Below are 20,143 nucleotides of genomic sequence, written 5' to 3'. Positions count from 1 at the left end.
GGTGCCGGAGTTATCATTTTGTCCTTATTGCCAGATGGATTTACTGGGAGTGGGTTTATTTTTTGGATCTGTCCCTTCTCAAAATAGATCGGATATTTCCTTCCCTTTTGCTACATTGGAGGATTTTTCTTCACCTGGGCTACCATTTTAAAGATAGACTCCACTTCTCCGAATAAGGTGTCGATACAATTTGCTACACAGCTTGGAACTGCATGGTTGGAGTGCTTTGGGAGGAAGGGGGGGGGGGGTTTAGTTGAGCCGGGGCACCCAGAGGACAGTTAGGAGCTATCCGCTTTCCCATCTCTCAAACCGTATGGCCAACGTATAGAAGTTGTTAACATATACAGGAGACACTGCTAACTACAGTACCTTTCGTTTCCAGAGAGTCCAATCAGGAGTAGTAAAAAATAAATAAATAAATCTTTATTTTTATTTACACACGTCAATAAAACAATATCCTCACACATAGTAAAATCCCCCGATCTCTGGCCATCCCTAACCTAATTTATAACAATTTAAATAATTTAAACACCCAGCTCCTGCACCCCCCCCCCCACTTGAACTCACCATAAAACTACATACTAAAATCACTGAATGACCCCTCTCTCCTCCATAACAACATAAAATCCAACACATATTGACCAATATTAAACTCTACTGTAGTTCTAGGTCAAGCTTCGTTTCAAGAAATGTGTTAGTCCACATGCCATGTTAAAGAACTCCATGTTCGTGTGAAGTGCCAATGCCTCTTTTCGAGAAGCATCCCATATTTTAAATAGAGCGGTTTTAAAATCCGATGTCGTACTTTATAAAAGTGCAGGCAGTTGAAAACATAATGAACATTTGGATTACTCACCTGCAACCCACAGCAGCAATTGTTTGCAGCGTCAAAAAATGTAGTCCATACTTCCCCTTTCAAATATTGGAAATTCAGAGCCACCCGAAATTACAATAACACGCGGTTCTGGTGGTTCGGAAATGCTGATATGCAAGGATACCACCTTCAGCTGTCCCAATCCTTTAGCATATAACTTTCGGAGGGTTTTCCTGCAATATAATTATGGTCTGTTATCGTAGATTCTCTCTTGCAGGCCTATCTCAGTTCCCAATTCGAAAAGCAGGATGCCTCTTTCACTCTATATTTGCCCACCTTCAACCTCGCTGCAATTTTCACTCATCTATTTCAAATAAGCACAGCCCATTTAAATTTGATGCTTGAGATTTCCTGGGCGCAAATGCTTGACACTTTGACCTTCCAAGGTCCAGAGGTCATCTCAGAAGCATAAGCTAGCCTTAAAGGTTAAGAAATTCCATGCCTGCAAGTTCCCTTTGTGTCGCCTGGCACATTGTACTTTTGGGCAGCCTTCGCAATCTTTTCAGTCATTTACACCCTCACACCTCTTCCAGCTGGCCTCTGTACTTAAATTCAGCAATTTTGGTCCATATATGCATTGAGTTGGAACCATAGATTTATAAGCGGCAAATACCAGGGAGAGAGATGGACCACCATATGTGTTTTTCATTTTTATTAGGCCTTCTATAGTAGATAAAGAAATGGTGGAGGCATGTGCCTTATGTGTGGTCCAGTGATATTTAAATCCCTAGATATTTGTAGGAGGTTACCACCTCCACCCACTTATGCTTTCGTTGTTTTCCTAAAAACTGTTTCCTCCAAATTAACATTTAACTTGTTGGCCACACAATAGGAAACTGAAACTTTCCAGCTTCCTCTGAAAACCCACTTTGGTCACATCTAAAATGACCAAGTCATCTGCACAGAAGAGACATATGTGCCTAACCCCGATTTTCAGCGAAAATGATTTTGTGTAAGAAGGCATTACGCAAATCAGCTAAAAATAAATAAAACAATGTGGAAGCCAAAAAGCAACTCTGCCTAAGACTGTTTGTTATCCAGCAGGATTCTTGTGGACAGAGTCCCGTTTAAATACAGTTATACTTGGGCCCGATTTTGTCTATGCAATTCCTAGAGGATTGCAAGTAAACTACTGGGGATAGCCATGTGACCAAGCTTGTCCAGAGAATGGTCCGGTCCACTAAGTCAAAAACTGAACTGAAATCAACAAAACAATACAAGAGGTTCCCTGACATTGCCATTGCCTTCTGCCAGAGAACCTACGGCCTGAAGCAATGGTCTATCTTAGACTGACCACTTTTAAAGTCTCCGTGTGCCATCAGGACAAGATTCGTATTCTCAAGGTAATCTTTCAGGGACCTGAAAATCACATTAGAATACAGTTTAGCGCCAACATCGAGCAGATTTATGAAACAACAATTGCTTGAGTCGTCCAGCTCTTTTTAATTATGGATCGGCTTAATTATTGCGCTCTTCCAACTTAACAGAAAGCTACTCGTCTTTGTTACAAAAACAATGACTTTAGAGAAGAATCAAGCCCACCACTTAGGGTTAGATTTTATAGCAATGGCAGGTAGATTGTCCAGTTCTGCTATCTTAGTTTCAAGGAGGCTATTAATCTCAGTAAGGAGCCCTCCGAAAAGGACTCCAATAAATCCTCCTCCAGCATAGGCCACCTTCCTTTCAGATCCACTCAGGAGCAAAGGATCCACAGAGACAAAGCCAAAAGGGTGGCCCTGCCTCTTCCTGATGCTGACAGGCAAAGGCCGGGCCAGCCATTGGCCTGGGCTTTCCAGAACGCGTACTGCACAACGGTCTGGTGGGCTGGTATTGTGCGCCTGATGAGCGATGTGATGAGGCCCGACTCCTGGGTGGGCAAGTGCATGCTGGGGCTTGGAGTCCCCTGAGTGTTCGTCCTGTGCAGTGGTCCTGCTGAGCTGTTTTTGTGCACCCGATGGTGCGGTGTGATGAAGCCCCGACTCCTGGCAAGGCAACTGCAGGCTGGGACTTGGAGTCCCCTGAGTGTGCGTCTTTTACTGTGGTCCTGCTGGGCTGTTTTTGTGCGCCTGATGGCGCTTGTATGGAGGCTCTTCCTCCTGGCAAGCCAACAGCAGGTTGGGGCTTGGAGTCCTCCGAGTGTGCATCATTTAATCCTCGTCAATGTGAAAAGGTCTAAATTAACATCGACACAGGTATTTCCCAGAACTGGGACAGTTCATGACACTGTTCTACTGAAAGCACAGGCCTTGGATCACCAAGATCTACAAATACCATTTATATCTTAAATAAATGTCACTCTACTAGTTTACTTATATATGCGAGGAAAATCTGTTTTGTGTTCTGAGATTCTGATGAAAGAACCAAGACCCCAGTTCTATGGTGCAGACTACCATGACAATCTTCGTTTTACATAGATCATGAAGACATGGCTCTTCAGGACAGTTGGCATTTCAGTTATTAGGAAGGGAGTAGTTTAACTGAGGATGACAAGACCCACTTAGCCTACAAAGTAAACCACCTTTGAATAATAGCTGAGTAATGTCAGTAAAGTTGAAATGACAGAGTAAGGGTTGTGGTAGAGCTGGGCACCAAGTTGTCTACAAAAGTAGGGCAGCTACACAAAAATGAACACTGAAACCAAATTACACAAGAACAGTGCACTCATCAGCCTAAAACTTTCAAAACAAGGGTTGGCCTCTAGCAAGATCCTGTCAAATAACCATGAAGATTCGGAACTGGTGTGGGTTAGAAAAGGACAGAGATACTGAGAAAGAACGTGGAGGGTAAGAGGTCGCAAAGCTCCTTCAGCTCTGTATGCTGATTGCCCTGTACTTTTGACTCCAGAAATGTATTGGTGGGTACCATCTAGCATTGCAGCTAAAGAACCTAGGATGCCAGAACAACATGCAGAGTCACTCACCAGCTGCTTGTTAAAGTTCTGCACGCACTGCTCGAACTGCTCATCCTTGGTTTCATCCGCTTTACCCAGCTTCTGAAGCACCTGCCGTGAAACAGAAAAGACCAGTTACAGGGCGGCATCGACCAAGATGTCATATGCAGCATTATAAATGCTTGCAGCATGGAAACATATTCGCAGCTTATATTTTTTAATCATAACATGCAGATAATATGCATCTTGTGGTCATTTTCAATTTCTTTTCAATAGCTAAACATTTCCCAATCCAAAGATCACAGGATGTGTCTTCTCACCCTTGTTAGGTAACCATCACAGCAGTTGCAAAATGATGACTGCTCTCGAGGTCTAACCATACAAGCAAACTATTTGCCTTTTAGGTTGCTCATTATGTGATTTGTGTTTTTCGACTATGCTTTAATAAACGTTGTGTAAAATTACACTTTTCTAATTTGTTGCTTTCAATGAACTTACATGTGCAATTTAAAGTGCCGTTTTTTGACAATGAACATTTAAACCGCAGTTTATAGCTGAATTTGCAATGTTGCTTTTTCTTAATAACAGAAGCATGATTGTAATCTTCACGTTGTTTTCATTGTTCAGTGTACTCGTAGCAAACAATTTAATTGGAAGAGAAAAAGATAAAAACAAAGTTGTTTTTGAAAGATTTTTTAAAAAGGTTTTGGAAAGGAAAACTTTGCAGGACTTTGGCGAACGAAAAAAAAATAAAATAAAAAGTATCCTTCTTTCACACAGATGTGCTTTGAAATACATACTTGCAATTACAAATGCCTTCCCCCCTCTTTACAGCCAGTGATTGAACAGAAAAAGATCATGACGAAGTAAAGACAAAAGGAATGATGTCCATGGCACAACGAAAACATAAAACCCAACCTCTGTAAACACCAATCACAAAACCCACCTACTCTTTGAGCTTAAAAGCCAAAATGAATTGTTGCATGGCCACACAGATATGGATCTGCATACAGACTTTTCTAACAGACAGCTGGGAAGATCGAGGGCATGGGCCCGGTCACAGGCTCAGTGACATCCTTGAGCACTTTAGTCAATGTTGGAAGCAGGGAGCTCAAGTAAATAAATAAATATGGTGCGTGTGTCGGGGCTCACTTAGATCAACAAGAGTCCTTTCTTTCGTTCATTATCCCTGTTCCCCCAAGGAAGCGCTGTATAGGCTGAACTGCTGCATCAATTAACCCATCAATAAGCCAGACTTTTGAACTCTCACCAAAATGTGGTGTCACGTCATGATCAGCACCAGGACATCTGTTTACAGATAAAAAAAAAACGAAGGTGCCGCTTGACTAACTTTTTTGCTGCGCTATCTCCACATGTTGTGGGTTAAATACTTGCTTCTCCTAAGGAATCATCACAGCCCGAAATGATGCTTGACAGCAGTGGGCGCCTCAGAACAGACACATGCAGCTGGTTCTAGTCCAGTGTACGTGTGCTTATGAACACTGACTGAGCGCAGGCATGGACGTAACTGAACAACGGAGGGGGCGGGGGCTGGCTTCAGAGTTTCCAACAAATACGACAAGCAGGGAACATGAGAGGGGCTAAAAGGGCCGTGGAAAGGAAGTCGAACGTGGATTTGAAGGTAGGGTAGTGGAAAGGAAGTCGAACGTGGATTTGAAGGTGTGTAGTAAGTGAGAGAAAACTCGATATTTTGTGACAATAATGTTAAGGCTTTCACTGGAGAGAGGGATTGAGTATGTATACATAAAAAGTCCTGCTGAAATCCGACAGACACATCACCATACCACACTGAAAGCACCTGTACCCGACTATTTGCCAGAAAATACATTTATTAGGGGTGGTGCAACACCTCAACCGGGCACTTGATTGTGGGACTGAGTTTCCTTAGTGGGGCTCGCGTGCACTATTTCTCCCGCTGTCATGTGTGTTGTGAATTTCAATGACAGAGCATGCTCCGGAATAGGACCTCGATCAGAGCCTGTACCTTACCACAGACTAGGACGCCTTTGGCCATCACTAAGAGGTGTCTGGCAGCCTAGCTAGGTGGCATCTGTCTGGCTCCCGACAGTAATATTCCCAGTCTGAGTGCGACGTGAGACTACTCTCTGCAGGACACAAATGCAGAAGGATTCTCTCCTGGCTTAGGATGCCACCCTTTTACACCATCCTCTCTTCCTACCAGTCTGTAGACAAATGTGATCATTCTGAAATAGGTGGCACAGTCAGCAATTCATTGCGAAAAGCACCCCGATACTAGTGCAGGATGAGGAACTTGGGCGACATCTCCAAAGTGGCGTCAGGTATCACAGTTGCAGAGGGGCTGTTATGATGGATACATACACTACATACATGGCTTGGCCATACAACCAGTCCTGAGCAAGGGCTTTTTAAGATGACCTCTCTTTGCACTCTGGGTATTTAAATTCCTAATTGGAAAAGTCAAACTAGAAGGTAATGTATTGTGGATTAGAAAGCAAGAACTGGCAATAGGCGTCATACATAATAAGTGGCCACTTGCCAGCAAAACACTGTTAGTTAATAATACTTTCAGATTTATTTAAGACATGTAAGGGAGCAATAGGAAATTTATTAGCTGGAACAACAGGAACTTCATTTACTGCTGAAGAATATTATGTGTTCGAAGTTACTCTCCAATGTTTGAAAACTACAGTGGCCAGTGACACCAAAGCATGCAGGATCTTGAGGCATTTGGGGGACAAGTTTTTACCAGGCAAGAAATTAGGTAGGCGACCTTGAGGGAAATATTAGTATCAGGGGAGTCCTGCAGACTCCACACTAAAGTCAATTAATGTTACAAGGTTAATTCCTGCTGCTACTAAAGCAAAGCCTCTTCTATGGGGCGTTGGTTACACCAGGAGAGGACAAATCTGCTACTGGTGGATGAAACTACACTGCTTGGATCACTGACTGTTTGCTATACAGAGGCACAACAGAGACTAGGAAATGCCACATATCTGCACAGTACGAATACAGAATTGTCACACATAAGCGGACCAGAAACGTGGCAGGCCTGAGCGTGTGCAAAACTTGCTCATATAGGTTTGCAGTTTCAAATCACTGTTCCTATAAATGTTCCTGTTTTAACAGTAACTACAGCAAGGATCTGTTGGGGGTGCCTGGATTCTAGCCGGTGCTCCCAGAACTTATGAGCGAATGACCACAAATTTAGTCTTCTGTCTAAACTTCTGCTTATAAATCATCATTCCTCAGCAGCTAGAATTTGACATTTGATCTAAAAAAGACCTTGTCGCTGAAATGAGCAAATAGTGGGCAGGCTCCTTCTGGAACAGCTCATTCTGCAAAATGTGTTGACATCCAAAAGTGGCCCCTTAACAGCGCTTGTCGCTTATCAGAAGGCCAAGTTGACAGCACTTCAGACCTTCAGTGCTACACATTGAGCGACTTCTCTTGGGCAATCACTCCTCATACCAGAAACTTACTGCAGAAAAAGGCTAGACTTGTAAAGCTACTTGCAGATGTAAGTCCTACTGATCACACAAACGGCCTTATTGACTAGTGAAAATAGGCACTTTTACAATTCGGAAGGCTAATTTTGAAATTCGAAATAGATGAACTCAAAAGAAGATTTTTGCATGAATAAGTTACAACCAGTGGTTGGGAACGGGCGTTCTAGTCAATGGCGTAGAAAATGTAGAGGGTGCAGGTGACTTATCTCCCCCTCCCAAGATACTGGAGTAAGGTGGGCACCGGGGACAAGGTTGATGTGGGAGCGATGGGGCAAAATAATGTTCTTGCTCACCACCATAGTTCACAGGGCCACTGGCAAATGAAAGTGCTACCTATAATGCCCCAGCATGTGACCTGCTGACCCACCTCATATATTGGTAACAAATCTGATGGCCCCAGAAAGAAGCTGATGTCGTGGAGCCTACCCCTTTCTTCTGCCTTCTGTCCTTTTATTTGGCCTCCCTTGTCCTTTCATGTTGGATTACTGCGCATACCTCTCCGGATTCCGAGATTCCCGAAAGCCTCCTAGTCATAGAGGCCTGAGCACCTGTCCAAGGCCTGCTCTACGCAGAACCATGAACTGTGATGAGCTGGGTGTAGTACAAAAAGTGGATCACTCAGTGATTTTATTTCCAGGGTGCACAGCACTTTGCCATGTGGGGAAATACTAAAATATGCTGATATGTGCGCCTCCAAGGGGGAGTGGGTTTGACACTCTGTGAGCAACTGAATAGCAGGCCCACCTCAAACATTAAATCAAATCCTTCCTTTACTGCTGGTCCCTAAAGGTTATTTCACCAATAGAAAGCAAGAAGGGGGGATAAGGGCACACAGTTACTTAATAAGCCTTGATTGTCAGTAGGCCATCAATGCTAGAAGTACTGATCAATTAACAAACACTGCTTTTAGAGCTCTCACCTTCTACTGTGCACATGACACCTGTAGCCAGAACAGGCTTGTGAACAAATAAATCTTTGTTTTGTATTGTAATTTAGTTTATATAGTGCTTACTATCCCTTGCTATTTCTGACAAGGGACTAAAATGTCTTATCGGGAGTAGCAAACAACTTAATAACCAATTAACTACTAACCTTGAGTTCCAGAGTAAAGTCCTGTGCTCCATTGAAGACATTCCATTTATCTACCTCAGTTATGTTTTGTAGTGATTTAAGATACTGTGACTTAGATGACCTAAAGCGTACAGTCCTTCTTGTATAATGCAAATGATCGATGGGATGTTTAGAGGGCTAGAAAAAGCAGGTCATTAATGGGTTTACGGAATGAAGATCTTTCTATATATGGCAAGAGGTGCGGGCAGGTCACTGATATACATAATAGAATATAAAGTCAAGGTGCTTGCTACGTACAGTAGGATAAGCGAAGACGAATAATGTATAGAGAAGGTTAGTAGTGAGAGGCGCGGTTTGACTGTGGGAAAAGGAAGAGACTTTTGATAGCTGTAAACCGAGGTCAATTTTACATGCAGGGTTTAAGCAATATAGAAGGGGTGGTTTGTTGAAATTGCATGAAAAATAAGCGTGTAAGCTGCAGAAAATAATGCTTTTGATTATGTGCTTTTGGACAATGGTCTGTCTGGCAATATAAACTGCATCTAACTTCACAAAGTTCTTATGGGAGAACATACTTCAGTCTTGTCAGGTGGACAGAGCAGCCAAGCTTCGTTAAGAGAGTCATCTTTACAAACAAGGTGCATTTGGCTCTCTGTGATGGTCGGGTTGGGGGGGGGGGGGGGGGGGGGGGAAACAGTTCTTCTGAAATTCAGATGATTGCAGGGAAGGCATAGTTGGGCCACATGGAGAAAGTCGTGCCACCAAAATATTTTTTTGTGGTATGTGGTAAGGAACAGCCATGGAGTTAGCATGAAATGAGAGTTTCTAAATTGGGATCAATTGGAACTTTTTGCCAATTTTCATTTGGATGCATTTTGAATATTTGCAGCTGAAAGCCTTGTGACAATACTTTCAATGTAGAACTTCTTGCAACCGCTTCGCTAATAGTGAGCCTTTACAACAGGAAACTTATGTATTGATATCTTGACATGCAAAACCAGTCTTGCAGCTGAAATCAAAATTATCTGCAGTCTTTTCATGGCTTAGATTAGAATGCTATGAAAAAGTAAATTTGCATATTAAAGTTTGGAGAGTTTGAGTGACGCTGCTAGAAATTACGTGGAAATCAAACGTAAAAAGAAATCCGACAGTGTTTTCATATTGTAGGAGACCAATTTAGTCTGTCTACTTGGGTGCTCATGGAGAATGCAGAGTCCATGATAATCCCAGGATTTCATACTGCTTTAGACATTCTTGGGGGTTGTCCTAGTTTGTCCAGCCAGAGAGTTAATGGATCATAGCTTTTCCACTCTGCAGAAGTAACTACCCTGATTTAGTTAGCATTTAGTCTGAGGTGGTTCCATGGCATCTATAGATTTATGGCTTTTAGGCAGTTGTTGAGTTTTGAGTTTTCTACGTCTTTAAAGTTTGATTATTATTTGTGTGTGACTTGCTACAATTATGCAGAGAAGATCAATGTTGCTGCCAGGTTCAGGTAATGGCCTAATCTTTAACTGTAAAAGAGATAAGAAGTTAAATCCATTGAGAACTATCCCCACGAGTGCCAATCTCAAGGGTTAAACTAACCATTTTATATATACATCCACGCAATACTGCAGGCCAACTTATTCATCACACAAAACAGCTGAGCACCTGACAGTGTCTACCTTTAAAATTCAACATTCCATGTCCTGGGTGCTCATGAGGAGACAGGTCCCCGCCCCCTAGTGCTGTCTGCAGTTTTCCAGACTTAGGTGCTCATTATGAGTTTGGTGGCATGTGTTCCGCCACGGTGGAGGTGGTGGTCTCACTGCCGCAGTCCTGGGGGGAAAGACTGCCACTTTATGAGTGTGGTGGCTTGGCCGAAGCCAAATTGTGACAACGCTGCCAATCCTGCCAGTGCGGGCAGACCACCAGACGTATCCAGAGGTAGAAAATCGCCAGGCTTTTCATGCGATTGTTGCGCCATGAAAACCCTGGTGATAATGCACCCGGAGAAAGTAATCCTCATGTCTGTCGCCGGCACACGCACCCCCACTACTCTGCACACATACAGACACACAAACACACACTCCTCCGCACACATACAGACACAAACCCCACCCCTCCGCACACATACAGACACACACACACACACACACACACACACACAATGGCACACCCATTCCGACACACACACACATGCTCGCAAACATGCACACTCCACACACATGCACTTACGACACATACACACTCCGCCCCCTTTTGGTTGGTTCACCTACTTGTCTGGGCCACACAGCAACCCACGTCAAGGTGGCTGTTCGTAAGGGGTTAGATGCGGACTGTTCGAACCAGCAATGCTGCACCGCCGTGCCATATTACTACTCATAATATGGCAGGCGGAGTCCATCCGGTGTGGCTATGCTGGTGGCGGGACCGTCTCTTTCTCGCCATCGGTTGGTCTCCTGTGTGTGCTCGTAATACAGGGGTAGGGAGACCGCCATCACTGGCGGTATTTTAGTGGCCGCCAGCACAGCAGTCTTTCTGAAATACCGCCAAAGTCATAATCAGCACCTTAGTATCAAAAGGCAACAAGGGGAAAATAGGGTACAAGGAGTCATACACCCCCGCATGAACCTTTATTGGTGAACCTGGTCTCTTCTCTATTTGCTGGCACTGAACTGATCTAGTACGCTGCCAGTAAGCGATAATTTCACTGTCACATGTTTTTGCTGCCCAGCCTCCCAGAGTGTCTTTTGGATCTCTTGACAAGCCTCCGTCTGCACTATTTGCCTAACCCGAGCCTAAGAGGATGAAAATGTGCATAACAGAGAGCGAGGGCGTGTGTGGAGGACAAAGTGGTGAAAACACTCAGGACAAGGGGAAATCCAGGAATAACTGCACAGAGGACTGATCGAGGGAAAATGGGACAGAGAAGACAGGAAGGAGTGGGAGTGACTGGGAAAGAGGAACAGTGGACACCAATAAGGAAGAGTGAGAACGCCTAAAGGAAGCACTGGCAAAGCCAATAGGTCACACCTATGCAAGAGCTATTGGCTTTGGCAATGTGCTTTAACCATTATGTACACCAGTGCGGCTGCTTTTCAGCATGAGTAAAAGTAGTGTGGGGTAGATTAGAGTGGGTTAGCTTGGGGTAGAGTGGAATGGGGTAGACTGTCAGAACGGACTTGTAAGGTTGGAGTGGGGAAGCATGGGGAAGGCTGGGGTAGATTGGAGAGAAGTAGATTGGAATTGGGTACCTTAGCATGCTAGATTTGACTGAGGTAGATTGATTTGGGGTAGACTGCAGTGGAGTGGGGTAGACTGGTTTGGAGCAGATTGGGATAGGTGAGTGTTGTAGATTGGAGTGGGGTAGATCACGGTAGAGTGGGGTAGATTGGAGAGGAGAGGGGTAAATTGGAGAAAGGTGGTGTGGATATTGGTAGACTGGCGTGGAGGCAAATAGACTGGGTGGATAACAGAAGGGTAGATTGAAGTGGTGTGGGGCAGACTTGGATGGGGCATGGTAGAGTAGGGCAGACAGGGGTAGACTGGAGTGGAGTAAATTGGGGTAGATTGGAGTGGGGTTGAGTGGAGTGGGGTAGGCTGAATTGGGGTAGACTAGGGTGGTGCTGGTAAATGGAAGTGGAGTGGGGTAGATTAGTTGGATTATAGTTGGGTAGAAGATAACAGAGTGGGGTAGATTAGAATGGGGTGGGGAGGACTGGAGTAGGGTGAAGTGGAGCACATTGGGGTAGACTGGCGTGGAGTAGATTGGAGTGGGTGGACCGGAGTAAATTAGATTGAAATGTGGTAGATTGGGGGTGAAGGGGAGTAGTTGGGAGTGGAGCAGATTGGAGTGGGGTAGACTGGAGAGGGACATATTGGGGTAACTGGATTGGAGTATGGTAGATTAAGGAAGAGTGGAGTGCAGTGTGCTGGAGTAGACACAAGTGGATTGCAGCAGAGTGGAGCGGGGCAGACTGGAGTGGAGCAGATAGAAGTGGAGAAATTCACATTTGAGTGGAGAGAAGTATATTGGGGTGGGGTGGGTTGGGGTAGATCGTAGTGGGACAGATTGGGTGGATTATGGTAGGGTAGAGTGGAGTGAAGTGTGGTAGACGGAGTGCTTTGGAGCGAGATAGGAGTGGGGTAGATTGGAGTGGAGTTGGATAGAGTGGTGTGGGGCAGTCTGGGTGGGGTCGGTAGATTGGAGTGAGGTAGATTGGGTTAGGGTGGGGGTAGACTGGAGTTGGAGTAGATTGGTGTGGGATAGACGGGAGTGGGGCAGATTAGATGGGGTAGAATAGTTCAGGGTGCAGTGGGTAGGGCAGGCTGGAGTGGGATGGGCTTGAGTGGCTTAGACTGGGGTTGCATGTGGTACCTTAGAGTGCAGTGGAGTGTGGTATATTTAAGTGGGGTAGAGTGGGTGGAGTAGATTGTGGTAAAGTAGAGTGGGGTAGTATCAAGTGGAGTTGGGTGGAGGGACTTAAGATAGACTGGCAAAAAGTGGAGTTGGGTAGTGTGAAAAGCAGTGGATTGGGTAGATTACGATGGGGTGGAGTGGGGTAGACTGAGTGGATTAAAGTAGATTGGAACAGAATGGAGTGGAGAAGACTGAAGTAGAATAGATTGGTATGGGGTAGACTGAAAATGGATGGTTGCAGTGGGGCAGTTTAGAGTGAGGAGTGGAGAGGATTGGAGTGGGGTAGATTGAAGTGGTGTTGGGGGGAGTAGATTGGAGTGGAGTAGATAGAGGTAGATTGGTGAGAGGTAGATTGGAGTAGGGTCGAGTGGGGTGGAGTGGATTAGAGTGGGGTAGATTGGAGTGGTGTAAATTTGAGTGGAGTGTTGCAAATTGGAGTGGGGTAGATTTGAGTAGAGTGTGGTCGAATGGACTGGGTAGATTAGAGTGGAGTGGTGTAGATTGTGGTAGTCTGGAGTGAAGTGCGGTAGATTGGTGTGGGGCAGATTATGGTGGAGTGGGGTAGATTAGAATGGAGAGGAGTTGGATAGATTGCAGTGGAGTGTGGAGTGGGGTAAACTGGAATGGAATAGGGTAAATTGGAAAGGGGTACATTGGACTGGAATAGAGTGGATTGTGGTATACTGGAGTAGAATGGATTGGGGTATATTGAAGTGGAGTGGATTGGGTTAGATTGGAGTGGACTGGAGCAAAGTGGAGTGGGGCAGAGTGGGGTAGATTTGAGTGGAGTGTGGTAGGTTCAGGTGAACTGGGGTAGATTGACTGGGGTGGGATTGAGAGGCTTAGAATGAGTTAAGTGGGGTAGATTGGAATGGAGTAGATTGGAGTGGCGTGGTTTGGGGTAAATTACAGAAAGGTAGGGTAAATTGGAGTGGGGTAGTTTTTAGTGGAGTGGGGTAGACTGGATCACAGTGAAGTGAATTGGGGCAGAGTGGAGTGGGGTAGATTGAAGTGGGGTAGACTGGTGTGGGGTGGGGTAGACTGGTGTGGGGTGGGATAGAATGGAGTGGGTGGTTCAGTTGGGGTGAGGTAGAAAGGAGTGGAGTGGGGTAATTTGGGTGGTGGGGTAGATTGGAGAGGGTAAATGGTAGCGAAGTGGAGTTGGAGGGGTAGATTGGGCTACACTGGAGTGGAGTAGAAGAGACTGTGGTGGAGTGGGGTAGAGTGGAGTTGATTGGTGTGATGTGTCGTAGAGTGTCTTAGAGTGAAGGTGCAGTGAGTGGAGTGGCTTGTCTGAGTCGTAGAATGGAGTGGTGTGGCATACAGTAAAAGGGCATAGAGCAGGTGTCTCCAGCCAGTTGGTCACAAGATACCAGTAACTCCCAGATGCCTTCAGAGTAGTTCAGGGCCTTGAGTTCATTTTTAAATAAGCCAAGGTCACATTTTCCTTGTGGAGGTATGGGGAGGCTTTGTTTATTTTACATTATTATGATTGAGTTGCAGATAACAGGGCCTGGAAACTAGCAGTGCTCAGTCAGATTTATTACAGAGGCTTGAGCTGGGTCACAGATGAGAAGAACAGAAACACTGACATCTTTAACCCTAAAATAAAAGTCCTTCTCAACACAATATTAGAGCCTGAGAACAAAATGATGTTTCTGATTGCTTTTCAATAGGAGAATATTAAAATTAAGTTACATTAATGATAAAGGCAACTTCATTTTAAATGTTCCCCCACTGCAAAGTGTCATTTACAAACAGCAGGCCTATTGCTCCCAGTGGCCAGTTGACACTCTGCTACACGTATAACTAAAAAATACAGTCAAATGTAAGTGAAGAAAAATGTTCCATACTATGAATATTTTTACAGGCTAGTTTTCTGCACTTTAAATTTCTCCCATTTAAGAAAAAATGGTGGATGTCTGTGTTATACATGTAACTTTGCCACATATGCAAAAAGGCATGTCCTGTGCCTCACGTCAAAATGGCATAGGCTCTCAGTCACCCATACACATATATGACATTACTACGCACACATGTTCTATGTTCTCAATGACACACATGACAGCCCTGTTATAGTGTACCTAGTCAAAGTATCTTGTTTAAGCTGTAGTACTGGCTCTATGGACATCAGGCTTAAAGTGAAGCTGGGAGTGAGTGTGTCTGAGAACAATATGCAAGTTGGTTAGCCTTAAGTAGCTCACAATGGTTTTCATTAATCAGAAGTAGCTCTCACTAGAGACAAGGTTGGAGGCCCCTGGAATAGAGTGAAGTGGAGTGGTGTAGTGTTGAGTATGCATGGTGTGGTAGCACACTGCCATTACAGACACCACATTTTCAACTGAAATGAAAACTACATTTGCACCGAAACACTGATTATCTGATACAATGTGTGCAAATGTCATCACCTAGTGTACTGATGTGTTTTGATTGTATTCAAATATTTGTTTCCACCACACATCAGAATTACAAAGAAAATGACCCTTTTTATACTAATTCTGAGCATAGTTAATTTGCTTGTGTGCTAGAAAAAAACATACTACACCTTCTTCTCTTATGTAGATACTGAGGATTGTCACAAATTGCCTCTTTGAAGTCAGAGAAAGAAAAATAAACACCAAGCTCCCTAAGAAGAGAGAGCTTGACGTTTGACCTCTGTCTTTGAATGCACAGCAAATGTGACAAGATAAGAACAAGATTTAAAGACCTGTGTATATAAAGCAAGTTCGTAGAAGGCTGGACAGCCTAAAGCAAATAAATCCAGCAAATCAAGAGACAGAAAATGTGAGTTACAAATCAAAGTCAAAGGTAAGCAATGGTTGGAATGCACTACTAGGTCAGCTTTCTGAATTTCCTCAAGTTGCCTTTAGCAAACCAGACAGCTGTGTGGTCTGGTAGGCTTTGACTTAAAAAAAAAAAAAAAAAAAGAGCACAGAGTGAAGGAAAACTGTGAAAGCTGAGTGCAGGGGAGAGAGAGGTGGGAGAGAAAGCAGGCGGTTGGGAGAGTAAGGGTAATGACTGCCAGAGGGCAGAGTATGAGCCGGAAGGGAGAGTGACAAAGCACAGTTCAGGGTGGAAAGGAACAGAAAAGAGGACGAAGAAAGAAGAGCGAGGAAGAAGAGTTCAGGGAGGAAGGAAGATAAAGTAGGCAGCGATCCAGGAGGGTGATGAAGCAGAATTCTAGGAAATGACTGGTGAAAATAGGTAAAGAAAAGTAAAAGTTAGAAGTGGTGAGGGAAGTAAATATTACAGGCTGGAACTATGAAATCAACTGTGTCCAAGGTGGACAGATACATCCTGTGTACAGAGGCATAGCTTGGTGAGTAAGTTTGGGGGTGGGGGTGGAGCTTCCGATTTTCCAACAATCACGCTGGCATATAATGTTAAAATACATTATACGCCAAGAAAGGTACACGAGTGTTGAAATGTTTAATTTTATTTTGCTTTTACAAGAGGCCTAAGGGACAGTGAAAAGGGATGGGAATGCTGATTGGTAGGATAACCCACATTTTTGAGGACTTTAAAAACAGAGAGAGTGAGAGCGTGTGTGCATTTTTGTCTGTCTACATGTACAAATACCTGGTGAAATCTGGCAGACCCCTCACCATACTAGACTGAAAAAACTGAACCCAACTATTTATGAGAAAATACACTTATTAGGGAAATGTAACACCCTAAACACCCCTCCTGCAGCTACGCCCCTGACAGAGTACATTTGCACTTTTTGAAGAAGAAAAAGGACTGGTTTGTCAGGGCAGACCAGCAGATGTCTGCAGAACTGGATGTGCCATGTCTCATGTCAGCATCAGCCTAATAACTGTGAAAGGGACAGCAAAATCATAGATACTATTATTCACAGCAAAAAAAAAACAATCAAACGTCTCGAATTTTAGCTTTCAGTCACCTGTTCACAAAACCCATTCTCAGTCCTCATATAATGCCACAGTCAGATTGGGAAGCCGCGCAGTCGGCCACTGGGTGATATGCCAGTGCCTTAGGGTCACTTGTGGGCTATCTTTTAGGAGCCTTAGCAACCTATCACAGAGTTTTCGATCAAGCATGATGGGCAGGTTGGCTCTCAGAGGGCGGGGTTTACAACGGTGCTAGGCCAGCATTGTTCAGGCCCCAACAAACTTAAGCTTAGCCCCTGTGAGGCAGACACAAACCTTCCAGAAGCAGGGTCTCCCTCCCCTACCGGGCTGTGCTGTCAGACTAAAGTGGGGGAGGGGAATGGGGAGGAAGAGAGTACAGCAGCCTCCTGGGGGGCAGATGATGTGGCTGTTGTGCCATCTTCATCTCATCAACACCCCGCCGCACCCAAGCTAGGTTGGGGTCCTGGTGTTGCTCTGGCCCTTGAGCCATTCTCACCTCAGCCACCCTTGTGTCCGACCCATACCAGCAGCAGTGTTTTTCCTCTGACCCCACAACCCAAAGGTCATCACATTCAGGCCATGGTGAGCGGGGAAGGGACCTCGCTTGGGGCCAGGTGGTGTCACCTCGACCCCAGTGTATTTTAGCCCTTTGTGTGGGGGGGGGGGGGGGGGGGGGGTGTGTGTGTGTGGGTGTGTGCGTGTGTGCGTGCGTGTGTGCATGTGCGCGTGTGTGCGTGCGTGTGTGTGTGCGCGTGCGTGTGTGTGCGTGCGCAGGGGGATGAAGTGGTGCCTTTGCAGACAAAAAATAGAGACGAATTAAACTAAGTTCGGGACTCGGCATCGGTTCAGCATCCTGTGAATAACTTAATCCCCCAAGGCCTTAGAAAATATATATATACACATACATACATATATATATCTTGTGTAATGTAACTGGTGTGCATGCAAACTGCTCCAGTGCCTTTGGGCCAAGATCATGATATATAAAACAAAAACAAAAAATATCTGGCCTGGTTCTGCAAACGTCCGAGCATGGTAATTAAAGGGTACTCTTTATAGAAAAATATTCACATTCATTTTTAACGTGATTTTTCCTCGTTTGTCCAGTTTAGCTATCAGTCACAGATCATTACTACAGCTTTAGTACACATTTTCTTACCAGGAAGGACGTTGAATCACTGGTTAAGCTAGTAAAAAAAATGGTCAGGTGGCAACCTTTGCCAGATAACGTGCTGTGGCCCTTAGACCATTTGATGTCACCTCACTTGCCCGGCCAAACAGCAGGGCTTCAAGTTTTCATCAACTGTATTGGCTTTACAAGCTTTAAAATGCTTAATTTAATTGAACATTTCTCTAAAAATGAGCCCAATGACACTAACCAAATGCCGATTCATAAAGGGGCGATCCAGGAATGTGGGCCATTTTATTGGAAGTGCTCAGGCCTAATAGTGACCCCCAATTCGGCCCTGTATCATGCATACTTCAATTCATTTGCAAAGACAGAAAGTAAATCATTGGCTTCCTTGATGCACCCCGTGAAAAAACGTACACATTCCCAAACCGCAATATCTTCCCAATCTGGCCCGTGCGCGAGTCAACTCCATGACAATCTCATTCTTGTACCCATTTTACGTCAGTAGTCTTCAAACCATTGCAAAGAGCCTTAGAGTCTTGTTCTACAAAAACATAAATCACATATCTAAATCAAGTCACCGTCTGCAAATCCTATGTTATTTTTCACTCCCTACCCCCTTCTTATGGACACCCAATTATCAGCTCTTACCATGTCTACTCAATATATCGGAGCCTAGCAAAAACTCTGGAGCTGTGATATTATTGTATGGTTGCAATGCATACGTGCTCTGGTCTATGCTTCAGAGCCATACATTTTTTTTTTTTTTTTTTAAATGGTTGCAGATGTTGAGTGTATCGCCTCCTGTTGGGTTGCCAGATTGGCCAGGCAAAGTAAGGATGTCCCTTTACAGAATCACCACTGAAGATGTCAAAAGACAAGAAAGGGTCAAGACAAATGCCCATTTTTTAGCGATTGGTGAGCAGCGGTAACCACCCATGCACCACCTTTCTCAAGTAAGAATTGAGCACATACTTATTTGGTGTTCACACAACTAAAAGTGTCAAGTGTTTTGGTGTTTTTTTTTGCGAGCTTTTACCACGGTATCGAAACAAATGTGATATCAAAAAGTTCCTAGACCTCCATTAAGCAAGACAGGAGATACAGTTAGTGTGCCATGTCAAGTCACAATCTGGGAAGGGGCACACTTGTCGCCCTCTAAAGTCAGTCAAAGGGTATCTCCACCTTGACACTGCAGGCATACACTGGCACTGGAGGGGATCTGAAAGCCCCAAGAGGACGATTAAATTCTAAAACTGCAGCCATTTCCACTCAAGTTTCGGATGGGAGAAGGACAAGCCCAGTATTCAAAACTTCAATTTGTACATGAAATGGCTGAAGAATGTATGTGCACTTTTGGTTAGAAGGACCAAAATCTAGAGCATCTAAATAGGCAAATCCCAAAGACAGGCATGTAGTAGGAAAAAGGTGCCCTGACTCCTATGTCAGAAGGCCCAATCTAACAATTCAGGCTTTTGAGTCATTGCAAATGTTCTCTGCCTCATCCAAAAAAAAATGAATCCACCAAAGGGACCCAAAAATTCCTAACGAAGTAAAATCGTGTACTACGCATCACTGCGCTTACCCAGTCAAAACCTGGTCCACCCTCATTTTCCTCTTGGCTGGAGTGCCTCAGGAAGCAGGCGCTCCACAGACCCACTTATGGGCCATGTCCCATTTGAACAACTGCTAAATATCTCACCAAAAACCTACCCGCTCCAAGCCAGAATGTGGCTTGAGACCAGAGATCGCACATTTGTGATATCCACAAATACGGAGTCATTAAATGTCATGAAAGCAACTCGCAACCCTTTGGTATGTGACAATTCTGGCAATTATTTGACCCCAGACCCTGGCAAAGTCAAGGGATTATCTCACTAGGTAGACTTCTCCGCACAGTGGTCGAGGCTCGCCTGTCACATTCCTACCAAGCACTTAATCTTTGCTCTGTCATTCTCTCAACTGAAAACGGACATAAAGATGTTCCTGTGAAGATGACTAGATTCTCTCTGTAACAAAAAGTCATCCTGGGGGAAGCCACAATTGAAGTCCAGTGGCTGAAAGGCTTCCTGACAATGGGGCAAGAGCCTTCAGAGAAAATATGGCTCCACCCACCGCTGGCTGTTGCTGAAGAGCACGGCCAAGGCCTCTGACGTACCCTGCAAGTCATTCATGCACCACTGTAATTTGCCAGAGTGCTCAACATTGCGGCCATTTGCTACCTTGAAAACGTGCACATTACGACTCTAGTCACACATTTCCTTTCCAAGTCCTCAAGCACTAAATAAAAATAAAGCTGCCACTATGAACTGTAATAATATGACACAACAGTAAAATAAAGACGGATGCAACACAAAAGCGAGGACTGCAAAGGCACAAAACTGTGGAAA

The 20,143-nt window shown here is 44.6% G+C and overlaps 1 protein-coding gene across 24 annotated transcripts in view; it reads right to left on the bottom strand.

The window, feature by feature from the left end:
* BIN1 (bridging integrator 1) overlaps positions 1–20,143 on the bottom strand; it is a 504,923-nt gene that overhangs the window by 317,139 nt on the left and 167,641 nt on the right. For all 24 annotated transcript variants that reach the window (XM_069224571.1, XM_069224563.1, XM_069224567.1 and 21 more), the window contains exon 2: positions 3,795–3,875. In XM_069224571.1, the coding sequence (XP_069080672.1) occupies positions 3,795–3,875 (81 nt within the window). The remainder of the gene's footprint in view (positions 1–3,794; positions 3,876–20,143) is intronic.

This window comes from Pleurodeles waltl, chromosome 3_1 (assembly GCF_031143425.1).
Source record: "Pleurodeles waltl isolate 20211129_DDA chromosome 3_1, aPleWal1.hap1.20221129, whole genome shotgun sequence".
NCBI classification, from domain to species: Eukaryota; Metazoa; Chordata; class Amphibia; order Caudata; family Salamandridae; genus Pleurodeles; species Pleurodeles waltl.
Note: the sequence above shows the minus strand (reverse complement) of the source record. Positions and strands in the feature narration are given on the sequence as shown.